Source organism: Rhamphochromis longiceps, linkage group LG18 (assembly GCF_057381845.1).
Source record: "Rhamphochromis longiceps isolate RC_006_pf linkage group LG18, R_longiceps_female_GT1.1, whole genome shotgun sequence".
NCBI lineage: Eukaryota > Metazoa > Chordata > Actinopteri > Cichliformes > Cichlidae > Rhamphochromis > Rhamphochromis longiceps.
The window spans coordinates 20,718,699-20,731,974 of NC_140574.1; the positions used below are offsets into that span (position 1 = coordinate 20,718,699).

Below are 13,276 nucleotides of genomic sequence, written 5' to 3' on the forward strand. Positions count from 1 at the left end.
ATGGGTTTCTGCACTCCAGTAGGAATAAGATATGGGTTGTATTACTACTTATAATTTGAAAGCTTTTACTTTCCTAAAGCCAGGTGTGCCACAGTTTCCAGGCTGCCAGCCTTGGGAAGTTGTCAACATTAACCTCTAACAAGCAACACAGCAGAACTGCACATTTCACGTCTCTTGTGCAGTGCCAGTGATTCCCAGTATTGACACTGCATGGATGATGTAGGAAACACTCGATTAATCTCTTTTCAGGAGGATTTCATTAACATCTCCCAGTTTTTGTTTTTTTGTTGTTGTTTTTTAAATTCCCCTCAGTTAATCTAATAGCGTTTTAACATCTGTATCTCTCATTTTCAGTTATTCTCCCCAGTCCTCGCTGCACACTCCATTCTTCTCTTTCACCAAAAAAAGCAATTTTCTGACTCATCCCTGGTTAACAAGAACTAGAGTACGGATGGGAGGAAGGGAATAAAGGAGGGCAGGGACGAGGATCTGACTCATGTCTCAAATGACTTGAGATCAGGCCTGGGAACACGGTTATTCTTTTTCTGTGTCACTTCTTTGCTGTCCGTGTGTAACTGAGACCAATTACCAAATTCTATCGATCCCTTTTTACACACAAGTGTTAACTAATTTACAGTGCTTGTTTTATTTTTAATGTGGTTTAAGATTTTATGTAGAGTTGATAAAGTGTCAAAATAAAGTTTTGCAAGTCAAATCTTTGATTAAATTTCAATGATCTTTCTTGATATTATCATTAAAGTAGCTACTGACTACTTATAGTACTAAAATACACACCCATAAATGTTGCTCGGAAGCTGTTTTTAGGAAACAGTGCTATGGACTTCAGAAATCAGTGCTAGCATGAATAAGAACAGTTTCGTTTCCCCTGATATCAACAAGCATCTGTAGAAAAATATCTGAATTATTTTCACACATGAACCCTATTGTTGTCCTATTTTCACTGTATATTTGTTAAAAGCTGGTTTTAACTATGACTTTGCTGTTGGAACTGCAGTTTCCCGGAAAAGCATTAGGCTGGCCCAGATGTCGGCTTAGAGAAGCTTTGTATGCGTAGCTGGACTCGTTCTGTTGCTCTCTCTCTCTCTCTCTCTCTCTCACACACAGACACACACCCAACACTTCCTTAGGTTTTGTATGCATAGCTGTACTCTCTTGTGAACAGAGCTTACTGGTATTAACCCAGTTTCACTTTTCACGCACGAAGGCCTTTTCCTGGGGGAACAGCCTTGTGGGATAGAGGGAAGAGTGCAAGAGACAGGAAGGATAGAGTGAGAGACTGAAAATACTTGTATGAATGTCAGGACCTTTTCATCGCATTTGAAACAAAAAGCTAATTCTTGCTAACTAGTTTCCAAGGAAACTGTGATGAAAGAGATCCTGGTGCAAACTAAAAAAAAAAGGTCATCATGGGAGGTGACCTCCTACTGCTGCCACTGTCATTGTGTAGCTAAAACAAAATGTACATTTTCACATCTTATTAAAACAGATCATTTTCCATATTCATGTCTTCTGTACAAAAGCAGTTTAACAGTTTAAATAGTCAAACGTGCAAAGTTTTGTCTCTCATGTAAGCTTAACCAAACAGTATTTGACTTGATTTTTTTCTTTTATCAAAGTGGTGCATGTTTATTTATATCTCTGTCTTACCCAGGTGCCAATGAGCCAGGAGTGCATGCGAGCCATAATGAAGATGACTTACTGTCCCCACTGCCGTGGGATGCCGTCTGCTAGACCTTGTCTGAACTACTGCACCAACGTCATGAAGGGCTGTCTGGCCAACCAGGCTGACCTCGACACAGAGTGGAGGCACCTAGCAGGTGGGGCGCACATACACTCCCTCATATGAATCCAGTTTAACCATATGCCCAGCTCAAACGTTCAACCCACACCTGATTCTAATAAAGGGGAGTCACGCTATCAACACACTGAGGCCCTACATATGAAACACTTCGCACTTTCTTCACACTAACTGTGCCTCATGGCTCTTTAGATACAATGATCCAGGTGGCTGACCGTTTAGATGACCCTGCTGGTGTGGAAAGTGTGATCCTCTCCCTTCCCAGTTACATATCAGAAGCTATGAATACCATGATGGAGAATATAGCCAGCATCAACAGCAAGGTCAGAACACACACTGGTACACGCATACAGGTCGAAACGATGTGATCAGCATTTACTGTGCACCTCAAAAAAGACATCAAACGATACTGTGAGCTGAGCCACAGTCTTAAAACCATCATCGACAACTGAAATGAACACTTAAGCTAACTTTCAGGTGGTCCTACTTGTTTCTAGTTTCTGCTAACAATGTAATTACTAATTTGGAAAACTTTTGGAAACATAGATGTGAATTGAAGCATTGTTTGCTTTTTTTATATGGGTGAAAGTCAGTGAAGAAACACTGGTAGCTGACGTTTGGCTTTTTAAAGATCCTTAGCACTTGGTAATGCCGTAAAAATAGTAGTTAGCAATCAAAAGGATCTGAAATCTCTTAAAAAAACACAAACTAATAGAAATTGGTTCCCTCCAAAAGAACATTTGGACTTGAGTTCACATGCTGGGTCACTATGTGACTTCATTGCCCTGCTTTGTATATGCAGTTAACACATTTCCTCCCACTACATTAATGCTGTTATCATGCTCCAGATATTTGATTTCAAATGAAGGCATGTGAGTCATGACAGAGCCTTCAGGCCAAGCAATTACTTAACTTTTTAATGGTGCTTGGGTAACAGTTTTATATGAGCCTTAAAAACAACTGGCAGCACTGAAAAACTGACTGATTAGTTTGGTAAAGGTGGGAAACGGCGTGGACGTTGAGAGGAAAGACAAAGCTTCCTCTGTGCTGGTTAGCTGTTTAAGAGGCTGGCTCCCTTGAGGTTAGCAGTGGACTGGCGGTCTGCCGCTGACCTGGTCCTGTATGTAATCACACACAGCTTCAGCCTCTGATCTTCATGTAATATGGCGCGCAGAGTTATAGTGTTGGATAGATTATTTCCTATCATACATAATCGACTGATGTCAAAAGCCATATGTTGTGTTACAAGCTTTCCTGACGAATTATGCCAAATGCAGATATTACACTGCGTAGCCTATATGGAAATATATGCCACTGCTCTGTAACTGAGTCAAAGCCAAACTGTTAAGCTGCTTACTCAAACCCTGAAACAAGGAGTTTATCAATTAATTTTTGATGTTGTGTGAGTCATAATAAAATTAATAGCAGCTCAAGATAGGATTTTCTTTTTAATAGTTACAGTGTGTGTGAAGGTTCAAAGTCTTGAGGCTCCTCTAAGCAGGCCAGACTGGATGACAGATTGACTGCAGTTTTTACTGTATTCCCTGAGTAGCGTTTATAAAATCCAAAGCCCCTAGGGACGAGTAATACTTTCCGAGTTGTGAATCATTCTGCTAAAGTGATGCTGTCATTGACTCACGAGGTTATGCACATAAACAAAACAAGTTATTATTCTTGGTTTATTTTTACTATTTTTATTTTTTTTTAATATTAGATATAGTAAATACATAACCCCCCCCCCCCCCCCACACACACACACACACACACACACACACACACAAAAAAGAATAGAAACCCTCTTTTTGTTAGGACTGTTTCAGCTGTTTATTAACGGCTATGCCATTTATCTTCTCATTCAACATTTCGATTTGCCTTTTCCTCCTCAGCTTTTCCAGACATGTGGCAAACCCAAGGAAGCAGGAACCACCAGCACAGATGATGAAATCATGAAGCGAGGGACGTTTACAGTGGAGGACAGGTTGGAAGCCAGCTCTGACAAAATCGAAAAATTGGTTAGTATGTACCCAACTGAATTGGCACCTTGTTATTGCTCTCTGATGGCCTAATCTGTCCCATTCATAGTGATGTTTTTTAAAGGAAGAGTCATTGGTCATCAAGGCCAATTGAACCACTTTTGCTGTTCAATTTCACCTATGCACAGATAACTATGAAGTGATTAGACGGGAATGAATGCTTGGAAGGATAAATGTGTCAGATGACTGAACACTGCAGTTGGTTATTGAGGGACCCAGAGTGTTTCTTATTGTTGGTGTGTGACAGCATACTGTGACTTTGGGGGGGGGGAAGTATAAATGCTCATGAATGTGCTCTCAACAACTTTGCCTCAGGTGTCTGATGTAAGAATAATACTGGGGGACAATAGGCCATACTGGACTTCTCTCCCAAATCTCATCTGCAGTGACAGAGTGGCCACTGGATTAGGGTCCGAAGACAAGTGTTGGAATGGCAACAACCGTGCCAGGTAGGGAATATGAACCCATGAAGAAATTATTACTTCAACACAGAATTCCAATGTTGTGAAAAAGTTTTCCTTATTCTTTCCTGATTTCTTGTTCTTGTTTTTTTTTTTTGCATATTTTTACACTTACATGTTTCAGATGATCAAACAAATTTTAATACTGAATAAAATTAAAAATGCTATCCAAAACTACCATTACCACATTCCCTGGAAAACTGAGTTCAATTTCACTAACCACTGTCAGACCTGCTGAATCAAGAAATTACTTATACAGAATCTGTCTGACAAAGTGAAGCAGGCTTAAAGGTCTAAACAATGATTCATCCAGGAGGTCACAGGAGAACAGCATCTAAAGACCTGCAGACCTCACTTGCCTCAGTTAAGGTCAGAGTTCATGATTCAGCAATAAAAAAAGAGCCTGGGCGGAAATGGCAGCCATGGGAGATTCCTAAGGAGAAAACCACTGTTTACCAAAAAGAACAGAAATTCTTGTCTCACATTTACCAAAAAAGATCTTGATTTGCTGCTTCAGGACCTGGATGACGTGCCATAACTGATGGAACCATGAATTCTGCTCTCTACCAGAAAGTCCTGATGGAGAATGTTTGGCCATCAGTTCATACCCTGAAGCTCAAAGAGAATCTGATTATGATGCTTTGGCATGACCTTAAACAGGCCATTCATTCTCAAAAACCCTCCAATGTGGCTCAATTGAGATCATTTTGCAAAGGAGAGGGGGCCAAAATTTCCCCAAAGCTTCTTTCCCTTTTTTGAACAAAATCATCAGTTAAAAACTGCATTTTTATTTTCTTGGGTTATCTCTGTCTAATATTGAAAATTCTTTGATAATCTGAAACATGTAAGTGTGACAAAGATCCAAAAACACTAAGAAATCAGGGAGGGGGGTGAATACTTTCCATGGTGCTATATGCACAGTGTTGTTGTATGCCAGTCGCTCTGTGGTCCTGTTGCATTAGCTTAAAGTATGGCTTTCTTCTTGTTTTGAAACATTTTGTCACAAGAGCTAATTGCGTTACACTCATCTTGAGTCTGCTAAGCTAATGACGACATCTTTAAGGAAAGCGACTCTCCAGAATCCTGGAAAATCCAGAAAACGAATTGCTTGATTGTGCACACTTCCACCTGGTGCTGAGCACGCTGGCTGTTAACTGTTCACAGGTACCTTCCTGAGTTAATGAATGACGGCTTAGCCAGTCAGATCAACAACCCTGAAGTGGAAATTGACATCACCAAACCAGACATGACAATACGCCAACAAATAATGCAGCTGAAGATTATGACTCACCGCCTGAAGAATGCTCTAAATGGCCAAGATGTGGAATTTCAGGACACCAGTGAGTAATCTTTATCATCTCAGCCCACAAGAAACCTCAAATCAGATGACCTACTCATGATTACATTATTGTAACTTCTCTCAAATTAAAGAATAAAAAATAAAGAAACAGACACACCTCACCTGCAACTCACCCTGTCTGTTCTGCCTTCTACTCCTACTATGCTTCCTGTGTAGATTTTTTAACTCTTTTTATGCTACTCACTTGGTTTAGACTGAAAATACCCATGATTGCATAAAATATCCTGTTACAACTTACATTTCCTGTACATGAGCTGCAGGTGTCTTGTGTCTTGTTTTCCCTACAACAACTACACTATGCTGAAAGCTTTTTTAGGGCATCTTTGTCCATTGACGATTAATCAAAAACATGTTTTCCAACTAAACCTGTGAAAATCAGGAATGCCTTTTTTGATTATCTGATTTCATTTTTCATACCACGTAATTTAAGTAACTCATGACAATGTTGACTCATAGCCGTATTCTCTTTGCCCCTGAACAGTCAATGCCAAATTTTTACTGGCAGTTAAACAAACACTTTATGTGCACTGTATGGTTAATAGGGTTAGTGACAGCTTTATTCCTGTTGGAAGAGTGAGCTCATGTCCGTACCCTGTGTCTATAGGTGATGACGCCAGCGGCTCAGGAAGCGGGTGCGCGGATGACATGTGTTCCCGGGATACACGCCTTGTTCTCCCCATCACTGACCGACCTGTGGCCATTCCCTACCCTCCAGAAAACGAGAGGGTGAAAGGCTCAGCCATGCAGAACCTTCCCTCCATCAGCATTTACCTGCTTACACTGCTCATTTTGCTGCTCCGGCGATAATTGACGAGGTGGAATCTGCCAACTGGGACTGAGACTGGGGCACCGGGGGTTGGGGAGAGTTGAAAAGGGGAGGGAGGAGAAGTTGGGGGTTAGTTAGCTTGCCAAAACTAAAGAAATCTAAAGAAACAACAACAATAAATCACATGGATGGACTTCCTTTTGGTGTTGGATTGGAGCAAAATGGAAATATGAGTACTCATAAACGTTTTTGTTTTTTTTGTTCTGCTCTCATCTTTTATTCTTCCTATACTATGACACCTTTAGAGCTGGTCTTTTTTTTTTTTTTTTTTTTTTTGCATCTTCTAATGTTTTGTTTTTGGTGTTTGGTTTTCTCTGAGGTTATATCTGCTCCTAAAGCGTGTGCGAGACTGTATTGCTAACAGTATGTTGGTGTTGACACCATAGGGAGAGGGAGAGTCGAGCTTTTTGCAGTGGCACCCAGATACTACGTGTCGGTATTCCACTTGTGACCGTGGGAATTGTTTATTTATGATTATATTTGTCCCAAAATGATTTAATCACATTTAGATATTTATAGGAAAAAGAAAAAAATATCTGCTGACTTTAAAAGGAGAATTATCTGGACAGCATGACCCATCAAACCTCTTAATGCATTAAGCCTCACAGTATCATTACTTGTATGCACTCGCTCACACAGTGAGGTTGAGAGCACTTAGCGTCAGCACTTTTGCCATTTCATCATGTAATCTGTAATAATAGCCGTGATCACAGTCACACTGGCACGATCGCCCGGTGTAGGAGTAACACGGTCTGTCCTCTACTCCATCCATCCACTTATTCCTACACTCCCCATCCCACCCTCCTCCCCCGGCCCCACCGAGATTGTCTCCCTCCCTCCCTCTCTCCAGAACCTGCTGGCAGTGTAGCATCAACTCAACATTCTGGTTTAAGCAAAGCACGTGCTCGGCTGGGACAGGTCTCAGATGGAAGCAGCTTTTCGCTATAGAGTGTGCTACGTGGAAAGGAGGTGTCACGTTAAGATGACCCCTGTGACAAAGGATTGAATGAAATGATCTTGGAGTCTTGTAGCACAGCAGAAATGCACACAAAAGCAGAGGCTCCGCTGTCCTGCTGCACTTCTTTTAGTATTCCTTTTACATTCACAGGAGAGCAAAAATATAATATGCATAAAATTTTGTGGGTTCCCCGCAATGGCCCAGTGTTCCTGTGATTAGCATCATAATTTCAGTATCATCGATTTTTTTTTTTTCATGACTGATTGCCGCAGTGATCCATATAACAGTAAAAGCCACACCGTGCACGTCTATATTTTTGATTGCTTCTTTGCCATTTTGTAGAAGGGGGAAATAAAAAATTAAAAAAACATGCTTTTAGTTCCCAAAATTTGACAAAAGCAAGATCGTTGTGTGCTCTTACCGCTTATTTTTTCATCATCTGTCAGTATCCATGTCCGCCTTTCATTATCTGAAACATTTCTATATCGGTGCCTATTTTTTGCCAACCTCCTCTGCCCTTTTCCCCACTCATCAGTTATAATGACCTTTAAAGCGTTCCTCGTGCTTCTGCGTTGTAGCAAGGCAATATGACAATGACACAGTGCTTCATTATGTGTCAACCTTACTGGGAATGTTATGGGAACACAGTTTAAGGCTTTCTCCCCCCGCCCAATTTGATGCTTGCTAGGGAGAAAACATGTACCACAATTTAGTTCAAAGCAATGCCAGCGTTCTCATTCAGGAGTGCTGCGTGCAGGATGATGGGACGATGCCCGCGTATGTGTTTCGTTTGCGTGTGAATGCGTGTACTTGTCTTTGATTGAAAGTGCAGAAGAGGGATTGACGATAGCGCCTCTTTGAATCGACAGTAGTTCGGATGACACAGAAATGAGATGAACTAAAATGTACTGCACTAACACGGTGTGACAGAGTGCTATTAAACTGACAGTAACAGGAGCTTAATACAACTCGTTTTTCAGAAATTGCATTTTCAAAACTTTCACTGTAATAAATGTATTGATGGAATCTTATTTCATGGAACAGCGAGACAGGATGCAGAGGAGTCAAGTGGACATGATTTTTAAAGTACGTCATTACTTCACCTGTGCATTGGGACAATCCTCTATATAATTCATGTTGTGAAAAATCATTTACAGTACATGCACTCCCTGCTGATAATACTCCGAATGCTTTAGGATAGCGTGGGGTGCTGTCAGAGTTTTAGAAGTACATCTGATATATACTTGGTTAGTTTCTGCTCTGAAAAGGGGTTGTTGTTGCCCTATGTGTGACATGACAGGTTATTTTAATGGTAACTTCTTTTTTGATATGCTCTATTAATGAACGATTTGTTGCTGTGTGAATATGTGTGTGCGTGTGTGTCTGTCTGTCTTTCTGTTAGTCCCTGGTTAAGAAATCTGCCTGTGACTGCCTTTGATACTTTGAGATCAGTTTTAAGATTTAAACAGAGAGATGCTATGATGCAAGATGTTGGTGGTGAGGAGAAAAACAACAACTTCAAAAGTACCGTTTAGCAAGCACGCCACATAGGTCCTCTTTTTAAGACTCTCTAGAAAAGATCTGAATATGAATGTGAAGGTGCGCATGCAGCCCTGTAATAATAAAAGGAAGTACTTCAACTGTGATGGTGACATTCCAGTTCAAAGATGATTTACAACTTTAGGCTCACATCTCCAGTTTCAATGACAGCCTCACAATGTCATTAGCTGAAATTTGCACAACCCCTCCCCATGCCCACTCCTTCTTGACCTTTTGATCTCATTAATTTGTTGTTCAAAGCCCCACGCTCCCCTCCCCTTTTATAAAAACCTGCACTTTTATGAGGCCAATAAATGGCATTGTCTGCACAAAGACATCACAAGATGGTTGATCAATATGTGAGTCGACACCTTCCAGAAACAACTATCGATTGGGGGGGTGTGTGTACGTAGATATGGCCCGGCAAGATGTCTCCTGTCTGAGTATGGTGAAACAGTGTAAACATTAAGCCCCCGAGTGTGAGAGGAAGGAGAACAGATTGTCAAGGGCACTGATCTCAAATCAGTGTGTATGCCTCAATCCTGCCTTCGTTCATCACTGTAGGTGGCAATAATGCAAAGCTGATTATCCAGCCGTTAAAAAAAAAAGAGAAGAAAAACGAAACAGATTTACTCCACACTGAGCTGAGACTTGGAGGCACATCTGAAGGGTGCCAGTTCATGAGGACAAAAATACTTTTATTTTTCCTGTTTTGATTTACTTTCGTTTCATTGTTATCGACAGAGAGTTTGTTCTTGTGGTGAACATGGAAGCCAGAAAGAGGTTGAAAAATATCTAAAATGTCTCATTTGCTGTTGTACCTGAAATCTTGTGTCAATTATATACATTGTAAGATTTTCAACAGTCTTGTGTCCTGTTTTTCTTTAATGGTTGGTGTGTTCCATCACAGTCATCGCTCAGCTTGAGCTAGGAAAAAAAGTGCTGGGTCTCCCAGTTGATCGAACCATCTACCTAAGTTGTCTTGTCAGAGTGCAGCGGGGCACACTGACACCTGAAAAGAGCCAATGGGCTCTGGTGATGATGTCAGAGGTGACAGCTGCTGTCTAGTGTTGCCACACAGGAAGAACTGTTCAGAGCACACTGAGTGCTTTGTCCTGTTTCGGTGTGTAGACGATAAACAACCAGCTCCCTCAGGATGATTTTAACACATACTTGAGGGTTATCCTATGAGAGTCTGTAAAGCTACCCTTTTTACATACACCAAAGTGCTTATAATAATATACGTACAGAAGGTAACAGCTTAGTGCAGTTGTGCGGTGTCTCCATGTCTTAAGCTCATTAAGTTACAAATTATATATGTGTGAAACTGGAGAAACAGAAGAACTTGCCATCGGGTAGGAGCTGCAATATTTAAGTATTTCTAAAGCGCTATCCAGTGTACACTCCCAAGTATGTTGGGAATCATTTCACAAAATTATTAGTACCCTTTGCAGTTTCTTTTCAGTAGACAGAAACATTTATATTGTGATTCAAACACAATCAGTATCTGTCAATCATTCACTCTACTTACAGCGCACAAAAATGCCCAACTATACTTGCACTGTTCTCACTCTTCTGGCTTTCCGTTTGCCCTTCCCTGTACTTTTATGATTGTTAAATATCAGCTTAATGGGACAAGTCTACTCAACTCAATACACGTACCTTTGCCTTCATGAAGCCACAGATGTATGGGCTCGTGTGAGAAAAGCTCAAGTGTTTATATTGTCCTCAAAAACCAAGTACACCCTAACTGCTAAGTGCACTAACAGAATAAGTATCAGCCAGATGCTGCTAAACAAATGCTCTTGTTTTATTGATCATCGGCGAGTGTGAGCACCTCTATAAAAGCTGAAGTCTTCTTTCAAGCAGGAAAGAAGTAATTGTTGCTGCCCATCGATCTGGGAAGGCTTATAAGGTCATTTCCAAACAATTTAAAATCCATCATTCAACAGTGGGAACGATTGTTTACAAGGGGAAAACATTCAAGACAGTTGCCAGTCTTCCCAGGAGTGGACGTCAGCAAATTCACCCAAAGGTCAGTCCGTGTAATGCTCAGAGAAACTGCAAAAAAACCAGAGAACTACATCTAAGGGTCTACAGGCATCAGTGTGCATGTTAAATGTTAAAGTTCATGACAGTACAATTAGAAAAAGACTAAATAAGTACAGCTTGTTTGGAAGGGTTCCAAGGAGAAAGCCTCTACTATTTAAAAAAAACAGCATGGCATTGCCCAGCGACAAGTTTGGAGAAAGCCAAACACAGCACAAACTATCAGCACAAACACCTCATACCAGCTGTCAAGAACAGTGGTGGAGGGGTGATGATTTCGGCTTGTTTTGCAGCCACAAGACCTGGGCCACCTTGCAGGCGTTGAGTCGACAATGAATTCCTCTGTATGCCAAAGTGTTCTGCAGTCAAATGTGAAGCCAACTAAATTCCTGCACAATAATGTGATAGATAGAAGTCATTAAATAATTACTAAAATGAAATTAAATACTTCAAGTTATTGTTGCTAAATGTGTTTCTACAAGCTACAAGCTACTGAATCATGGGATGAACTTAGTTTTCCACAGGAATCTCTGCAGTCCTGTGGAAAACTCTTTCCCTATGACTGTACTGGTATGTAAAAAAACAAAAAAAAATGTATGTAACTCACCGAGGAGCCGTGAAAGAAATGCATCTCATGTAGAAGTTACAGCAAATTGGATCTCTATATTATTTTCCCAGCAGCAAGTGCAGTGGGAACAATGCCAAACACATCAAATATGTTCATGTCACGATCTAAAACACGAATGTTTAAAATAACACCATTTGGGAGTCGTTATGTCATTTTCTTAAGTGATTAATCACAATTATTTGAGCTTTAAAAAAACCAAACAAACAAACAAACAAACAAACAAACACATATTTATATGTATGTTTTCATGCCAACAAGTCATAAAATCATTGGAGAGAAACTTTTGTAACTTATAAACCTCGTTATCCAGTCTGGAAGTTTATCCAAAAACACAGGCAGTTTTCTATTTGTTTTTTGGGTTTGTTTTTCCTACATGACCTAAAATGCAATGTCTGGCGAATGTTTTATGGCTTGTTAGTCAGATTTACTCATCTTTTTTCTCGGTTTGATCTCTTTTATGATTTAACTAAAGACGTCCGCTGTCCTACTTTTCCAGTGGGCCTCATACTTGGCTCTCTGAGTTATGTTATTTTTAAATCAGTACTTGTATTTAAGATCAAGGGCTTCCCCTCATCGCCTCTGTCAGACGACTTTATATGAGCTGAGCGAAACTAAATAAAGCTCACAAACACATCAGGCTCAGATTTTACAGTACAGCAGTATATGCTGCCACCAAGTGGAAGAAAGTGTTTATTACATTTTATTTTTTTTATTCTTTAAACGGGGTGGAGAGATCCACCGTTCAACAGTGGGAACACTGTTGCACTGTTACACTTTAAATTGTAAGTTATCACCAGAATAAGCGGAACTCTTTAAAACTCTTCCTCTGCAGTTTTATAGTATGAGGAATGAGCTGTAGAGATGAAAAAAGCCATTTCAGCTTTAAGTGAATGACAACCACGTTAGGTCACACTGTATACTCCTTATAGTATGACTCAGTATGAGTCATCCAGCTGAATTTGAGAGCAGCTTCTCCTCAGTTTCAAAATCTGTTCCATCATCCTACCTATTGCCAGCCTGATATCTTTATTTTTCATAACTCAAAATAATGTATCCCCATTTTTAATATCCATCAACTGTTATTCCCCCAAAGACTCTTGTGATATGTTATTGTTTGTAACATTTATGAGTCATTTTTGGACTATCATTGTCATCCATCCATCCAGACATAATGTGTTTGGATAAAACCGATTTGTTTAAAAAAAAAAAAAAAAGTAAACAGTGTTTTATTTCATTGTATCTAAAGCATGAGATATACAGTGGGGCAAAAAAGTATTTAGTCAGCCACCGATTGTCATCATTTTAGGTGGGGGAACTTGCACAATCGGTGGCTGACTAAATACTTTTTTGCCCCACTGTATCCGCATTTTGTCATCTGCTTGAATGGCCTATGTGACTGATCCTGAAATAAATAGCTGGTTATGTGGAACATCTGTGGCACAATCAGAACTGAGCAATTCAGCTAATATATTAGCTGAATTGCTCAGTTAGAAACAGGATTCCACACATAAAAATGTAGCATCTATAGATGCTACATTTTTATGTGTGGAATCCTGTTTCTAACTTAGGTTACATAAGACTGGAGGGGTTTTGTTGTTGTTGT

General features: G+C 40.2%; 1 protein-coding gene across 2 annotated transcripts in view; it reads left to right on the plus strand.

Moving 5' to 3' along the window:
• The window catches only part of gpc1b (glypican 1b), a 57,073-nt gene extending 50,298 nt beyond the window's left edge, over window positions 1-6,775 (plus strand). For both annotated transcript variants that reach the window (XM_085387954.1, XM_085387953.1), the window contains exons 7-12: window positions 1,673-1,838; window positions 2,012-2,142; window positions 3,706-3,831; window positions 4,168-4,301; window positions 5,478-5,653; window positions 6,278-6,775. In XM_085387954.1, the coding sequence (XP_085244080.1) occupies window positions 1,673-1,838; window positions 2,012-2,142; window positions 3,706-3,831; window positions 4,168-4,301; window positions 5,478-5,653; window positions 6,278-6,480 (936 nt within the window). In that variant the 3' untranslated portion in view covers window positions 6,481-6,775. The remainder of the gene's footprint in view (window positions 1-1,672; window positions 1,839-2,011; window positions 2,143-3,705; window positions 3,832-4,167; window positions 4,302-5,477; window positions 5,654-6,277) is intronic.
• The last annotated feature ends 6,501 nt before the right edge of the window (window positions 6,776-13,276 follow it).